This window comes from Pelmatolapia mariae, linkage group LG5 (assembly GCF_036321145.2).
Source record: "Pelmatolapia mariae isolate MD_Pm_ZW linkage group LG5, Pm_UMD_F_2, whole genome shotgun sequence".
Taxonomy (NCBI): domain Eukaryota; kingdom Metazoa; phylum Chordata; class Actinopteri; order Cichliformes; family Cichlidae; genus Pelmatolapia; species Pelmatolapia mariae.
Window position 1 is genome coordinate 8,187,809 of NC_086231.1, and position 17,357 is coordinate 8,205,165.

At 37.0% G+C, this 17,357-nt stretch overlaps 2 protein-coding genes across 10 annotated transcripts in view; both read left to right on the forward strand.

Moving 5' to 3' along the window:
* Positions 1-1,654: 1,654 nt before the first annotated feature.
* Positions 1,655-12,046, forward strand: LOC134627445 (tubby-related protein 1-like). The gene is made up of 13 exons (XM_063473513.1): positions 1,655-1,808; positions 3,879-4,011; positions 4,101-4,205; positions 4,356-4,484; positions 7,283-7,402; positions 7,544-7,678; positions 7,752-7,834; positions 7,954-8,118; positions 8,288-8,400; positions 8,504-8,612; positions 8,706-8,804; positions 9,790-9,961; positions 11,007-12,046. Exons 1-13 carry the CDS (start codon positions 1,794-1,796, stop codon positions 11,138-11,140), a joined length of 1,512 nt encoding a protein of 503 aa, XP_063329583.1. The 5' UTR covers positions 1,655-1,793; the 3' UTR covers positions 11,141-12,046.
* A 2,775-nt stretch (positions 12,047-14,821) lies between these two features.
* The window catches only part of LOC134627446 (transcriptional enhancer factor TEF-5-like), a 28,581-nt gene continuing 26,045 nt past the window's right edge, over positions 14,822-17,357 (forward strand). For 7 of the 9 annotated variants that reach the window (XM_063473518.1, XM_063473517.2, XM_063473519.1 and 4 more), the window contains exons 1-2: positions 14,823-14,993; positions 15,343-15,488. The gene's annotated coding sequence lies outside the window, so the exon portion shown is untranslated. Of the gene's footprint in view, positions 14,994-15,342; positions 15,489-17,357 lie in introns of all 9 variants that reach the window. The other 2 variants (XM_063473515.1, XM_063473516.1) reach the window with 2 other exon arrangements.

Sequence of the window (17,357 nt, forward strand, 5' to 3'; positions counted from 1 at the left end):
GCCTAAGAACCACACACCTATTAAAGAATTGTATGTCTATAAATGAGTACATTTTGGTGGTAATACTGATATATATGTACAAGTAGGTTTAAAATCACACGATTTTTGCTGGATATCTTGCAATTTATGCCTCGCCACAAACACATCATGAAAGAGGCCTGGACGGATGGCAAGTACAGTATGTAAACATTCCATGCGGCACTTTAGAGCTTTTCATAGTGCTTACCATGCAAGCATTTTTCATCTTTTTTTTCCTTTTCTCCTCATGCCGTCCATCAGGTTTATGGACGATGAATGGTTATTACTGCGCTACCACACTCAGTTTCCAATGATACAGGCCAAGTAGCGCTAAACCAATAAGTAAGAAGGGAAAGCTTTATGTGCTGCTATCGGGTGGGCCTACTTAGGCCCAGTGACCTGTTAATCTAATATATCCACCATTGCATTTGCAGGCTATAGCAAGGGTAAGAGTTTGACTGCTTTATAAATTTTTTCTTTACTGCTTTATTAATTGTTTTTGTAAAACTGTCATGGACTGAATGATTCTTCTTAATGCTTCTCAAGCTTCCTTATTCTTCCTGATCTTTGGGTCTCGGACTTTTGGATTTTTATTGGGATCAACAATTAACTCATCAAAAAATAAATAAATAAATAAAAACATCACTAACTGTCAGCTTTGTTGACATTTCACATATTTAGAAGTAATTGGTTCCGAAATCCGAATCAGAGAAACTTTATTAATCCCAGAGGGTAACTGAGTTGTCATAGCAGCAAATATACAACAAACAGTAGAAACCGAGTTATGACAGATAAATATTAAGATAGATAAATATAGAGACATAGGCATAAATATGAATATACATATAAATATAAAATGACAAGTATGTGTGCAAATATGTAGTGGTGTACAAAAGTGACAGGGTGCATTGATGTGTGATTAATTGTGTTCCACATGTGTGGATCTGACCCAAGTGGATGAATAAAAGAGTCTGATAGCAGCGGGAAGGAACGACCTACTGTAATGTTCCCTCAGATAGCGATGTTGAAGAAGCCTGTTGCTGAAACTGCTCTTCAGATTGTCCAGTGTGTTATGGAGGGGGTGGGATTCATTGTCCATGACTGCCAGCAGTCTTGCCAGCATACTGTCACTAATCATCTCCTCCAGGGTGACGAGCTTTATGCCAACAACAGACTCGGCCTGAGCGTTTGCTCAGTCTGTTTGCTTTGATGCCTGCACCCCAGCATGCCACAGCAAAGAAGATGGTGCTCGCAACAACAGACTGATAAAACATATAGAGCAGCCTGCTGCATACATTGAAGGATCTGAGCCTTTGCAGAAAGTAAAGCCAGCTCAGACCCTCTTTGTAGGCAGTGTCCGTGTTGGAAGACCGCTCCAGGTTGCGATCCAGATTGCAACATTGCAAGCCAAGATACTGCTGACTGTAGGTGTAACACACAGTACACTGGGGGTACCTTGCCCTGAAGCTGTTATGAAGCTGCCACTGGCATGAAAACCTTAAAAAAGAAAATTTTCATGTAGTTTTCTGAATGATTGAAACACGTGACAAACAACTCTTCTCCCTCCTCCCGAGCCTTTCTTGGTTTCTCCCATTGACGTGTTGCTGCAGAGCAGATGGCTTTACACATAAATCCTATTAACAACTTTCTGCTGATGGAGATGCAGTGAGCACAGGGTTTTCTCTCTCTGTCATCATCTCCCCTGAGAGGTCTGCTTTTTTATTTTCTAAGCCATAAAAAGAAGCGGTGGGAGAGCTGAATTTGGAGGCCACGTCATGTCTGCAGAGAAGGTAAAAGGTTGAACTTAGGGTTTTGTAGATTTTCTTTAAAAAAATATTTTAAATAAAATTACTTTTCTCTGGACTTTAAGCTTCTCAGGGATGAAATGTGACAATATTTGGGAAGTGGACCACACAAGTTACTTTTATAAGAGTAACTTAACACTTCACATGATGTTATTTATCGATGTACTGCAAAGTTTAAAGTCGTACAGGTGAATTTCTCATATTTCTGTTTGATGTAAACAGCTAATGTTATTTTAAATCTTTAAGCTCCAATACATCTAAGGCAGTTTGGAAAATCATTATGAAGGGAATAATCCTTGACCCACATGTCAGATAACTGCTCTGTGTCAGGATGGGAAGTATACAAAACATGAATTATTCAAAAGAACCAATGTTCATACCTAACTTTAAAAGGGAATATCATCTTTGGATGGACCTACCAAATGGGTGTTCTTCATATCTTTTATCACTTAACTTTATGGCTATTGTGGAGATGACACATATTCGTAAGCATACTTCAGGGATTGAAATCAGTCAGTAATCCAGACATTCAAACCAACTGGAATGCTGCTATGGTGGATGTCTGAACCAAATGCAACTGCAAAAGCATTTTCTTAATTCTTACTTTACTTTAACTTTTATTTCCATATTTATTTATTTATGTATTGTCCTGGATTTTGTGGCAAATCTTGCACCATCAGTAAAATTTGTTAATTTGACTCAGTAACAGTGTATTTGAGAACAATACAGTTGCATATTGTGTAGTTGTACAACTGACCAAAATTAACTACACTTGTGACTGTTGCTCATTTTGTAAGTCTAAACTTACAAAATGAGCATCAATAATCATAAGTGCTATACCAATAGACATATATAATAAACAAATGTGGTAATGTGGCTAATGTGTCCAGTGACATTTGATAACTTTAAAACAACAATTCATCACAATACGGCAAATGTCAAATCTGCTGCCATAACTCTGAGATGCGGATTTCCTGTGGACACAAATAGGCCTGCATTTAATAGGATTACTTTTCCCGTCTCCGGTGGTAGCGATCACACTGACCTCGTTGTATGTGACTTGAGATGGTGACATATTGTTCCTGTCACTTAGCACAAAAGTTTAGTCCTTAGACTCAATAAATGTATGAGATGTTTGGTAAAATAAAACCCTTTTTATTTAATATCACTGATGTAGGCTGTGTGTATTTTACTGAAAAAATATTAAAGCTATTTTTTTTTTTAATAAAAATAGATATTGCAGAAAGGATTATATTACAGGGAGAAGAGCCCCCTTTTGACTTGCCTTAAACTTGTATACACTTTAGGAAGACGTTTGTGTTATGGATGATAAAGAAGGAAAAGCCAAAAAAGAAGAGTTATAAATAACTGCATTTAAGATGCACAAACAAATGTACTTTTATACTCAATCAGAATTGAGTATAAAATACTTTCTCGTAATTTACGATCCCATTTTAGCTCTCAGGTTTTCATCAGGGAATCGCAGCAGGCGTGACTTCATCACAAAGCAGTGCAGTTGGTGTTTTCTCCAGGGCTTGAAGGCCTTGGCAGGTTACATAAAATTGTTGCAAAACCTGTTTGTTTCTCCTTTTCTTGTGTTTGTTATGAAACTGTCTCATCAAGAATAGAAACAGATTATTCAGTTCTAGACAAGACAGACTTACATGCATCACATCATTATTACCTCATGCCCTGTTTCTCCATTAACTTCCTTTAAACAGTCTTTATGCTCATTTACAAATCAAAAGCTAAACTTATCAGGCAGATTTGACAGGGGCTACCAGTGCAAAATAAACAACTTTCATTTCATTTGAATCATTTAGAATAGAAAAAAATAATGATACCACTTCTGTTCATCTTTTTATTGTCTTTCTTCCCACTGCTTTCCTCACATCTGAATTTGTGATGGTGAGTTGTTACTTATAACAGTCTCGCTAGTTTGACTAAATCTTTCACTGCATTTTATGTCTTACCATTTTAATTTAGCTCAGTTGTACTAAGGGCTCTATGAGTATTGCCAATAATCTTTTTTGTGTGCTTAAAGAAAATCTATAGAAACCAAAAAAGAAGAAAGAAGAGGCCAATGGCACAACAGAAGCCAAGCTGAATGGAATTGAGACCAAGCCCAAGAAAGCGAAGACAAAGAAGAATGAAGATGTAGCCAAAGAGGACAGTTCTGCCATTCAGAGTGAGGAGATAAAAACAACTTTCACTATCTCATCTCTATTGTAGTCTAACCAAGGCAGTTACATATCTTTTTCCTTATCAACATTATAGATGGGAAGAAAGTGAAGAAAAAGAAGCTAGAAAAAGACAAAGAGGAACCAGAAAAGGAGAGAGAGACTAAAAAGAAAGCTAAAAGTGCTCCAAAAAAGAAAAAAGGTAAGTCAGCAATGACTGTAATATTGAGTTTTCACTAGAATGTTTAAAGCTGGGGTGTGTTTCCTATACAATGACACTTTAAGTAACTCCCACAAAAATACGCCATGTAATTTCAATGTAGATTGAGTGCACTGATTTCCATTACTATAGATTCAGACTCAGATGATGACGATGAAGAGGACGGTGAAGATACTCCAAAAAAGAAAACTAAGAAAAAAACAACCAAGGATAGCTCTCCATCTGCAAGTTCCACCCGAGAGAAGAAAACTAAAACTAAAGGTATGACGATGAGGAGAAGAAAGCTGTTGTCTGAAGAGCGTTAATGGTGTGCTCTAAACAGAAGTTATATGACCAGATTGTAATTAAGAGGATTAGATGATGTTATTGTGTAATGGCGTGTGAGCCATTTAGTGGAAACACTTACTTGGCCGTGTTGTCACATAATAATGAAGTAAGTGGTTTTCCTCTAAGTAATTAACTGTGGAAAATGTAATTAATTATTGCAGCATGATGTTACACACCAGCATGTTTTTGAAGTAAGTGAATAAAACATTCTAAATAAATAAACAGAATAATTAATCGGAAAACTGAATCAGTGAAATAATCCAAACAGAACTGAAATTTTGATCTGAAGCCATGATTTCTAAGAGATATTTTCTTTATTCCATGCCATGATCACTTTCAGGTGTTGCTAGAATGTGGATCTTTTTAGTCCTGCTAACAGCATGGCTTTAGCAGTGTGAGTCATTCAGTAGGTCTGTCCACAACTTTTATCCAGATTGAACAAACTACTTAATCTACTGTGGATTCCCAGATAATGTGTCCAAGTGAACCTTAAGTTTGACATTTTTGTGGTTTTATGTTGTGGCATCACCATATAAAATTTCACTTGTTGCAGTAGTATTGAGTGCTTGAACAGAAGGCAGCTTGACATCTTTTCAGTTCATTGCGATGTTTTACCTCTTCAAGACACTTCAGTTCTCAAAAAACTCCCAGGTATTTAACCCCCAGTGATGGCCGTCCTCTTGGAGGTAATCCTAATGGTCGCTGACCCACTGTTAATCATGTGAGTCATCACATGAGCCAAGATGTGAAAAAAGGCGTGAGTCATTGCCATCATTGGGGTCAAGGTGTGAAACCTTGCACCACATTGTCTCACCCCATCATCATGAGAGCTTTTGTGGTTTCTTGAGGCAAGGTGTAAGTGGGGCTTGAAACATCTGGGAAGGGATCACAAGATTACGTTGGAGCTGATAGTTGGTGTTGTATGATAGAATGTGAGGTTTTTGTTCTTGTAGGCTTCCTCAGTTATTTCAGAACTGAAGAAGCCTCTTACAGAAGGTGAGAGGAAAAACATACAATCTGAAAAGATGTCCAGTTTCCGTCTTTTCAGTCATTCAAGATTACCATGACCTGATTGACTGAGAATCTACACAGACATACTCTATATGTTTCAATACTAAATCTTTAGCTATTCATTGTAGTGCTTTATAAAATGTCTGGACTTTTGACATGATGCCTCCTAACTATACTTAACTATATTCTACCTGTACTTTGTCTTTTTTGCTGTTAATAAATGTGAACATGCTAAACTAAGATGGTAAACATGATACAGAATGAAGCCCCTGAGCATGTTGACACTGTGAACATGTTAAGGTGTAAACATGAATACTTTACTCTGGGCGCTTATAACCTTCTCCCACCAGTCTTTGCTTCTGTTCCCTTCATTTCCCGTAAATCTGAGCACAAGATATTTGGAAATGATGTTGCTATAATTATTCTCAAAGCGCTCTAACTCACCTGTTTGTCAAGAATTTTGCAGTGAGCTGGTTTTAGCATGACTCATTCTTTGATTGCAGAGATGAACTATTGCCTCAATTTAAACAAATCTCTGCATGAGATACAGTATTTATAATAGAAGATTGGTCACATAATTACTTATGTGATCAATCTCAAAATGCTCTCCAAAGCATTTTGTCACCTTTCACCTCATTTTGTTTTTTCTGCTTGCAGCTTTAATAGTTTTGTTCTGGTTGTCCTGTTGTCAGCTTTCCTTGACAGCTCTAAAACTCACTGTGCACTCTTGCTCAGTCACAAACAACAGGAACAGTGAACTTGTGAAAATAGTGGAGATTAAAAAAAACAGCCAGATATTATCCTCAAGATATAGGAGACAGTTAAAAGAGAGTAAATATTAGGTAACTGTAAACTTAACTCTTAAGTGAATGCTAATGTTACTCTGTAATTTACTTGGCAGGGAGTTAGAAAGGTTTTTACCAGTGTAGCAGTGCATACCTTAGCGGATGTTTAACCATGTTTTTTTAATCCCCAAAGTTCAACACTGCCAAAAACATTCAGGGAGGACTAACAACTTTTAGCAGTCATTAGTCAGTAAGTCTAAACGGGAGGGCATGTTGGGACAAATTCGTCATTGTGGAAAACGTTTTAAGAGGAAGCACTGAGAGTGTTACGAGTGTAATCGAGGTTCTGAGAAATTTGCTTCATAGATTTGCGCAAGGAATTTGTTCAAATCCTTCACTTCACTTTGATGTCCTCCCAGTTATACACTCCTTGTTTTAGCAGCTTGGATCCTATAAAGGTAAACAAACTGAGGGCTAAAATATGTCGTCTGCATCCCAGTTTGCTTCATCAGCTTTTCCTTAACTCTGAAAATTAATAAAAGGTACTACTATAATGGAAACTTAACATCTAAATTTGGGTGGATCCAAGCTGAGCCCTAGTCACTCTCACATTCGCATGCTGTCCGAATCTGGCAACACAGCTGGAAGAAGCAGCAAGAGCAGATTTTAAACTGAATCCACAAAGAGTCAAGATGGCATGCTCCAAGTTAGTTCTGTTGCTACACATCTGTCTCACACATAAATCTTTGTTGACTTAATTGATAACAGTTTGCATTTTTTGGAACTCACACCATAGTGTTCACTAAGATTACGCTCTACACTCTACAAGGGAATTTACATTTTGTTACATTTCTCAGTGTGTGCTTCCAATTCTTCAGGTTATCACATTTAAGAATAGACAACATTTTTATTAAACTATATACTTTTTTTCCTTAGATGACAAAGATTCTGATGGAAAAGAAAAAAAATGCAAGTCAAAGGAAAAAGACAAGAAGAAGGAACCAGCTTCAATGTTCCAGATAAATGAAGACAAAAACTCAAAAAGCAAAAAGAAAGGTGATTGCATTTTTTAAACTGACGAACTGTAAAACTCTGTCTTTGTTTACTTTACCAAATGCTTTACCACATAGCATCCAGCTTGATGCTTGATGTTAAAATGACAAAAATTGAAACACTTTACACTTGTTTACTGAACAGCGGCCAAATCGCAAAGTGATGACAGTGAAGAAGAAACAAAGTCAACCAGATCAAAGAAAAAATCCAACTCCGGCTCTGCATCGATGTTTCAAACATCAGCAGATAAGGACAAAGACAAGAAGACAAAGAAAAAAGGCAAGTTTATTACTAAAGCTTTCCTCTGTTGTATTCACAGACAAGCGTATAACAGCTCTGTTGTTTTTTTCAGCAAAGGCAGACGAAAGTGATGATTCTGAATCAGAAAAAGAAGAAAAAACAAAGAAGAAGAAGGGCAAAGGAAAGAAGAAAAAAGTATCTGACTTCAAACAAATCAACCACAACATTTTAGTCACTTAATGTCATATTACACTTTAACTTTCATTCAGAGTGGACCGTGTTTTGAAATGTTCTTATCTATTCTTCTTTATCAGGAGCGCTCTCCGTCACCTGAAATTGAATTTGACAACTTGGAGAAGTTTGTGATGGAGCCAGCTCCGCAGGGTGTGACTGTCAAATGCAGAGTGACTCGGGATCAGAGAGGGATGGATAAGAGCCTCTACCCTTTGTATTACCTTCATCTAGACAATGACAAAAAGGTCAGTATCATGTTTTAAAAAGTTGCAAAATGCAGACCAAAATTGTAAACACAGTACAACAGCACGTTCAGTAGTTTTCCTTTCATTTATTAATTTTAATTACTGCTATCATGGACAGTTGTCATTTGTCTGTGTCCTGTCCCCCCCGCTTTTCTTTCTTTCTTTGTAGACGTTTCTACTGGCTGGACGGAAGAGAAAGAAAAGTACAACTTCAAATTATCTCATCTCCATCGATGCCACAGATTTATCAAGAGGAGGCGAGAATTTTGTGGGAAAGCTGAGGTAAAAGGATTTTTGTTTAAATTGCAAAGCAGGTAAACAAACTGTCACATATAAAGTATTAATTAGGTGCATTTTAACTGTATGTGTTTTATACATTACCTAGGTCAAATTTAATGGGGACTAAGTTCACTGTGTTTGACAACGCTCTGAATCCAGAAAAAGCTCTTCCAGACATGTCTAATGCTCGGCAAGAGTTAGCAGGCATCATCTACGTAAGTCATTTTACTGCAGAACGTTTAACTACAGTACATTGTATGAATAATAAGAACTGTATTTGATTTTGTTTTGGTTATTTCTGACAACAGGAAACCAATGTCTTAGGAATAAAAGGACCCAGAAGGATGACTGTCATCATTCCAGGAATGAGCAAAGACAACGAGCGAGTACCCCTCCGACCAAGAAATGTAAATTCATTGTAAATACAATCATATAAAACACCAGGTCAATGAGGGCAAAAGATAAAGGCCTATACGAAAATTCAATATGAATTGACTAGTCATAGTTTTTGTTTTGTTTTTGAAATGAAAAGTAAATTCACTCCTTGCTGAAATCTGATATTATAGTCACCCAATCTTTAGTCACACAATCCTGGAGAGTGAGTGGAGGCCTGAGGAATGGAGAAGTGTACTGGTACTGATTTTTAAGAATTATGGTGATGTGCAAAGCTGCAGTAACTACTGAAGGAATAAAGCTGATGAACCATACCACGAGGATATGGGAAAGAGCTGTTCAAGCTAGATTAAGTAGGGAGGTGATAATAACTGAGCAGCAAATATGGTTTTATATTATGAAAGAGCACAACAGATGCAATATTTGCTTTGGGAGTGTTGATCGAGAAGTGAAGAGAAGGTCAGGAGTTTTACTGCGTTTTTATTGATCTAGATATGATAAGGTGCCAAGAGAAGAACTCTGACATTGCATGAGTAAGGCAGAAGTGGTAGAAAATTATGTGAGGGTAGTGCAGATGGATTCAAGGTGTCTGTGGACTATGATATTTACAGAGGACATTGTGATTTGTAGTGAGGGAGCAGATAGAAGAGAGTTTGGAGAGGTGGAGGTGTGCTGCGGAGAGAAGAGGAATGAGACAGACAAGAGAGAGCTTACTGCGTGTTCTAACTCTGCACTCTTGTGCAGTCAAGCGTAACACCCAACAACTAAGATTAGTTTTGTTTCTAAAGAATGCACATAAATAACTGTAATTTGTCATCTTAATCATTAGAATAATAATGTGCTTTACTATTTTTCTGCTTTCAAGCAAAAACAATAAATTTGAATATTCACAAATGACTTGTTAAGCCTTGTCTATAGCATTAAGAGTAACACAAGGCCAGTGGGAATGAACTATTTGATGTTGATGATTACCACTTATGTTTTGTTAATTCTTTGCAGGAATGTGATGGCTTGCTGATAAGATTCCAAAATAGAAGGATGGAAAATCTGATCGAGCTTCACAACAAGACGCCTGTGTGGAACGAAGAGACGGCATCTCATGTGCTAAACTTCAACGGCAGGGTCACCCAAGCCTCCATCAAGAACTTCCAGATAGTCCACAACAAAGATCGTGAGTGGCTTTAGCTTGTCCACAACTACTATATGTTAAATAGTTGGGCAAAGAAATGAAAAGCAGGTTACTGGCAATACGTAAAACAACACAAAGATCTACACAACCTAAATGAGTATCTGGGTATTACTGCTGACAATGTCCATCTCCCAATAACCACAGTATATCCTGCATCCAGCAGAATAATGTGCCATGCCATAAAGTTCAAATCATCTGAGAAATTATTCCCTGAAGAATACAGTGAGTTCAGTGTACTGAAATTGCCTGCACAGTCCCCAGATCTCCTTCGGGATGTGGTGGAACATGAGATTTGCATCATGGATGTGCAGCCAGCTGCATTATGTTATGTTAATATGAAATAAAATCTCTCAAATAAAATCTTAGTTAGCCTAACCCCATGCATGTGTTTGGATTGTGGGAAGGTGCTGGAGGAACTGGATTGAACCCATGCACGCATGGCGAGAACATGTTAAGGTGTGCACCGGGGTCAATATTGTTAACCACTGCATTGCTGTGCTGCCCCACAAGGAATTAGGCAGTTTTGAAGCCAACAGCAGGCCTAACCTGGTACTAGCAAAGTGTACCTAATAAAGTGGCCAGTTAAATTATGTCTCATAGAGACAGACATTGGTCAGTGATTATTTTACTTCTGCTTGTACAACCCTTAGATACAATTTTAAAAAAGGCTTTCTTCTGAAATTTAGAACTGCAGTTTTTCATATTTGAAATTTCTTATCTATTATGCCAAATGTTTTGTTTGTTTGTTTGTTTGTTTGTTTGTTTTAAAATCCCAAGTCAATTTTGAAGTTTATATACTGAACTTGTTTTACAGTCTTTAGACTGACCCAACAGTTTATGCAGAATAAACGAATATGGGAATTCAGCTTGAATATTTTATATATTTTATTACTTCTAAGTACATACACTGCCATGATCCATCTTATTAACTCCCTGCCTGCCTACTTACGTACCTACCTACCGAACCACCTACCTATTTATTTATTAAGATAATTACTCCATTAATGAATTCTTTTGCTTTTTCCAGTGGACTACATTGTGATGCAGTTTGGACGAATAGCTGATGACATTTTCACACTGGATTACAACTACCCGCTGTGCGCTGTGCAGGCCTTTGCCATCGCACTTTCCAGCTTTGATGGCAAAATCGCTTGTGAATAACACACAAATCTTCAGTTGTGGACTCACACTTAAACCAGCATACAATAAACCCACATTCACATCAGATCAACCCAGCGTCTTTGGACTCGCCTACACTTCCTGTGATAGGTGTCGATAACAGCAATGGTTCCTCAAATGTGACAATACCTGCTGTTGTGCTGCTGTTATCCGTGTGAGTGCCCCCAGGTGTAAGAAACAAAATCGTTGTCATGTTATCGTCTGATCTTGCATGACATGGTGCAGAAGAATCCTCTGTTTTTCATTCTCAGTATTTCACTGCAATCATCTGAACTTCTGGGAACTACAGAAAGACACACCATTGGGACTGGAGAGTTATGTTTCAGGGAGATAATTGTACACCTCATTTATGAAGGTGTTTGAAGACTACTAACATCATTAAAGGATGTTAAACCGTGAATTAATTTTTTTGCTTTGTTGTGTTTTGACGTATTGTGTTGCTGTATAGCGCCAATTTTTTGTGTCAAATGTGACTGCAGAAACACCAAATTACAATAAAAATATTTCTCTTTAGGGCAAAATCAAAATTATACTTTGTGATAGTAATCATCTGCACAAAAGACACACTTTGATTTTAAGTTTATTCAATTTGATTTAGTGACTGTGAAATCGTTTTGTGTATCTGTATACATGATATACATAATATACACGTAGGTGTGAAAATCTTTTTTCTAGGCATGTACGTTACGTTTCTCCAAATATATATGTTTCTAGATAACTGGCTCTAATGTGAACTCCTGTAGGTTTTTGTATGTTGTCTTTTTTAATTTCTTTATATTCATAAACATTGCCTTTGCTGCAGGCTTATGGGAATAATTCAAATGAATTAAATTTCCTTGTTAACTAAATCGCTTTGAAGTCAGCTTGTATAAATGTATGTTTTTGTCATGTTTTTGTTGTTGTCATTTTTTATCTTTTCTTGTCACCCTGATTCACAATAATATAGTAAATTTAGAGTGGTACTGACTGTTTGCAGATGGTCAGTACCACTCTTAGAATGACAACTCCAAGAAATACTCCTGCGTGATGTGCAGGTTACCCCAATCCTTCTTACAAACCTGCAAATGGTGTTTTTATGGTGTTTTTTAAAAAAAAATCTGTTAGAACAGATATTTATAAAATATGTTTTATAGTTCTATCTTCTCATGTGAGAGAGCGCTTGGCAGATAATCAGTCACATTCCAGTTTCCAGTTGCAAGTTTTACAAACACCCACGATTTTCTTCAGTTGCCTGCACATTGAGAGGAGCTTCACTCAGCATGGAAAAACCTGTTTGAACCGAGGGCCTCCAGAGTAAGTGAGAGGTGTGTATTCTGCCTGAACCTGCTCAGGCAGTTGTCCAGACTCGCAAATTAAATGAAGCCTAAAACTGGCAGCTCCTCTGGAGAGATGCTGTAAGGTGAGTTCTTCCTACCCCATTGTTTTTTTTTTCCTGTAATATGAGTAATAGTTAAACAACTGCCAACATTATTGTAGTCATGCTGATACATTTGTACTCTTAGACACAATGTGTGAAAATGTACACTACTGTCTTATATGTGTGTGGTGTATAAACGTTCATAATCTAAAAATGTTGCAACCATGTTATTGACCAACAGAAGGAGCTGTTGCTGGATGGAAAGGTGTGAGTGTAAGCTTATAAGATTTACAGTGATACACACATGGTTACTAGTTAAACCCTCTTTCCAGTAAATAAGCGATAATACGAGGGAGAGCAATATTCATAGTTTCTATTTCTGAAAACAGGAATTTAGTGTAATATGAGCATTTACAGCATATATTTGTATAACTGCATGACAAATGTATTATTATTTGTATAGTTAGACTACAATGTGAAAGTAAAACTACAACAAAGACTGTTACAGATTACACTCACTAATTGGCTATATACTGGAGGTAATTATACAATAAATGCCAAGACAATACTATATGATATAATATTAATATAATATAAAATATTCCATTACAAGTAAAGGTCCAGCTTTCATTTTTGTGTCTCTCTGTCAATAACATTTAAGCAGTTGTAATGCTCCTTCTGATTCTCATTCTCGTTTATGGGAAATACCCCACTTGTATTGAAACTGTCTTCTATTTTGTAAGTAAACTCTAGAAGCTATCTACACCCTTTACATCTGGACTTAACCCTTTAATTTACCTAATGAAATTGTTTTACTTATTTATTTTACAGGATAATTCAGACTCAAAATTGACTTACTGCCTCATTTAGACTTTAAATTGGAGTTTTAAATGACTTTCTGTGGGTTATGCAGGTTTGGCTGCATTAATGTCAACGTCTGTTAGGGGAAAATTAAAGTAACAAAATTCTAGGGGGGAAAAGAAAACTGTGTTCCTCACATGAAAGTTGTCTAGGAGAAGGATTTGCATTTAAACTGTTGAGAATAATCAAAACCTTAGACTGGATGACATATTATAAATAATATTAGACAATATTTTAGTACTTTTTTTTAATATAGTAGTATTTTTTCTAGTCATGTCTCCACTTTTACCTGTTATTTAGTAGCATGCTGCATATACTAAGATCTAAGAAAATTATAAGAAGAAAGAGGAAGATGTCAAATGGTTGAATGACAATGAAGCTGAGTCTGTTATCTATTTCTAACTAAAGCTTTTCATAATACATTATTTGTATATTTGTAGTATTTTCCCATTATTAAGTACCAAACATCAAGCTGAGGTTTCTGTTCTTTAGATTTGAAGAAAATTAAATATCAACATAACCAGACGCACAGAGTAAACCATTGAATGTGTGCTGTTTGTTCTGTGTGACATTGAGATGGCATCATTTTTCTATTGAGTGTGTAGGGGACCTTAACATTTTCTTTTTCTCTGTTTTACTGTAAAATTAAGACTAAAATGAAGTTCCGAGGCAACATGAAGGTGACTCCATCGTTTAGTGGTGAACATATTCGCCTTACATGCAAAAGATCCCTGCTTTTAGAATGAGAGGAGACATAAACCCAGCCTCAGGGGGTCACAAGCCCAGGTAATCATTCATGTGCCAGAAGGGGCATCCAATGTGAAATCTGTGCCAAATCAGATATGCATATCCATTGCTTGTGGTGGCACGTTGGGGATAAGCCAGCAGGTGAAAATACCTCCAACATCTATATCCCATTTATTCAGTAGTGATTAGTAGTGGTGTAATTTGTTGTGATCTTCTCTGTTCTGTTTATATTTATATACTATACCATATTATCTTATCTTTTTATCACTAATATTTTGGATAGAATAATATTTCCACATGTAACTAATTGCACAGTTTTCCATTTTAAACCCTATATATTATTATTTAGAAAATTTAAAAAAAAATGCATTAAGGTTTTGAAACATTAAATATTCTACAGTAATTAAACATAATAATAATAATGTTTTTAAAAAAGATTCATTTAAAGACTGTTCCAGTGTTTTTATATAAAGCCACGGAGTCATTTATGTAAATGCCTTTATATATTTCCTACCTTTGACATATTTCTGCGTGTGTATGTACTGCCAGACTGGTTTTTCGGACAAGAGGTTCCAATCAGCGTTCAGGGATTTTGTGGGCGGGGCCTGCGGTGAAGTCACTACCCCCCCTCCAACAGCTTGTTGATTGACGCGCACCAATGGCTCCTCCTTGAAAGTCTTTTTTCCCTCCCCCTTCGTTTTCCAGTGTAGTGCGTTGATTTCATACCAAAGTCATACTTAACATTCCACTTATACTGTCAAACCTCTGAGAAATATTAAGGAAAACAACAGCGCGCCAAAATATAACAAAGTTACTGAATTGACCAGTTTCCCCCACTGAGGAGAATAAGCTGACTGCCAGAATAAAAAGGTAAGTCTTCCACAAATGTTCCCTCTTTCTGTCCACAGCCTTTTTTCTGGGGAGTTTTTTCATGCCGCTTGTCTCGGTGAAGTTTTCAGATCATTGTCATTTTTTACATTTTTCCGCGGAGCTCCCTGCGTTGGGAGGGAAGAAAACATTTGCAGTTTGATACTCTATTGTGTTTGACTTTCCCAGTGTGCATGGATATCTTTGACAGCCTATGTGCAATCATATTTCCACCGGTAGCCCGCTCATTGGCACATACTTTTACCCTAAAAGAGAAAAAAAGAAAAGAAAAAGGTTTTCTCGTTTGACAGAAGGAAATGGGAAAAACATGTTTGTTTTCTGTCTCGGACAGTTCATACCTGGATCCAACTCTTCCAGCCTTGCTCCTCAAGGAGAATCCAACAGTTTTACAGACAAGCACGGAGAGAGACGATTTGGACGAAAACGTTTTAGAGGAATACACAACATCAGCGTGATTTGGACCTCTGCATCACTAAAGTAAGACAGCTTCTTGATTAGGAAGCGAGGTTAAATAAATTCTGGAGGTCTTGTTGATGCTTCCTACATGGAATTACAAATACAGAGTAGTTTTCTTGATAACGCCTAAACAAACCAAGATTATCTCATATAAAAGTGTGTGTGTGTGTGTCAGCTCAGCTACGTCTGCTTTCGCTTTAGCTCTTGCCGGGCAGACTGTGAACAACATTGCAGTATGTTAATACATTTTTAAGACTAAATTTAAATCAAGCATTTTCTTCATCAAAACACTCAAAAATTAATATGAATGATTTTAAAATGGTTTGTATTGAATCAAAGTTTTAGATTAGAAAACCAAAGCTTTTTTTCACTTACATCTGGAATTACACCTTAAAGAAAAATCTAAATTAATTTATGTACATGCACATTGAGGTGTACAAGACTCTGCAGTGTAAACCACAGAATAAAAGTTGTTATAGAAAGTAACTATCTGTCTATCTATCTATCTATCTATCTATCTATCTATCTATCTATCTATCTATGTAGTTCTTGACTTTTTCAAACGTGGCATGTGATGATACACTGCAAAGTCCTTCTAAGTACATAATTCATAGGTGAGGATTTGAGATGCATGGATACGTAGCAAGCTAATTGTATAATTATATGAGTGCCACCTCAGGCTACACCTGCTATACAACTGTGTGTGGTTAGTAGAGACCTAGGCGAAAATAGTATGTGTCCGTTTTGACAGAGCCAAACTTTGGCACCTCCTTTATCCTAAGTTTGCGCGGTCATATGAACTGCACAGTTAAATCACTGACAGTCAACACGTTTGACTCAACGGCAGAATGCGGTCTGTCAGGTTGGTCGCTGTTAGCAGAATAACCTGTTAACGTCTGTTACTGTTTCCCCTGCAACATTTCCTAAAATTCAAGACAGAAGGAAAGCCTTTCTCTTTTTTTCTTCTTTCACATCATTGTCTTTCATAAACACAGTTGTAAATTAAAGTATGACATTGATTTGGTGTAGCCCTTTAAGTCCGCTCTAAAGCCTTTTAAAGCAGAAGGATAATCGGCTATCAAATAGGGTGTCTCTTTTCTTGCTGTCATGTTAGGTCATGGTTGAGAAGCCAGATCTCCAGTTTGGGGCCTGCTTAAGACCTACATGTGGAAATGTTCTGAAATGAAACACCAACATGAACAACCAAACAATGTGCCCTTGGTAAATGAGACACGCCAAGATGCCTAATAATAGATTTTGATGCTGATGGGTAAATCTGGAGAGGATTAAGCATTCTGCTGTTCCGTCAGATTCTCTTTCATTGTTTTCATGCAGCCTGAATACATCAGGCCTCCCACTGTACAATGTGGTCTTTTTTTTTTCCTTGAACATACTTTATATTTCTTAGCCATTGTGGATTCAGCATTTACACTTTGTACTTGTGTAGGAGTTAAATTAGGGGAAGGTTTTATAGCTTTACCATGTCACGGAGGTCAATTAGATTACTTGTGGTAGTATCCCCTAAAAGTGGCTGTTTTCTCTCCTTTTTTCATCCCCAGCTGTGTTCCTTCAGGCTGTTTATTAGAGGGAAGAGTTAATGAGCATGTGTTCTCTTCAATAGGGTGAAACAAATCAATCCCCTTATGTTTTTGATTTTTTTTTTTAATATGCTTAATCAGAAACTTTAGCTACTATAGGTATTTCAAATTATTTGTGGTGTTGGGCTAATTCCAGTGGTGAAGTGCATCCCGTGTTTGCACTGCAGAGAGTTTACTTTGGATGCAGGTCTGTTGACCGTTTGTCAGTAGCAGCTTCACCCGTTTGTGTCAAACCCACAGAAGACCAGCTAATGAGCTTTTGCCCATTTGTGCAGACATTGGTTGCTTTTTA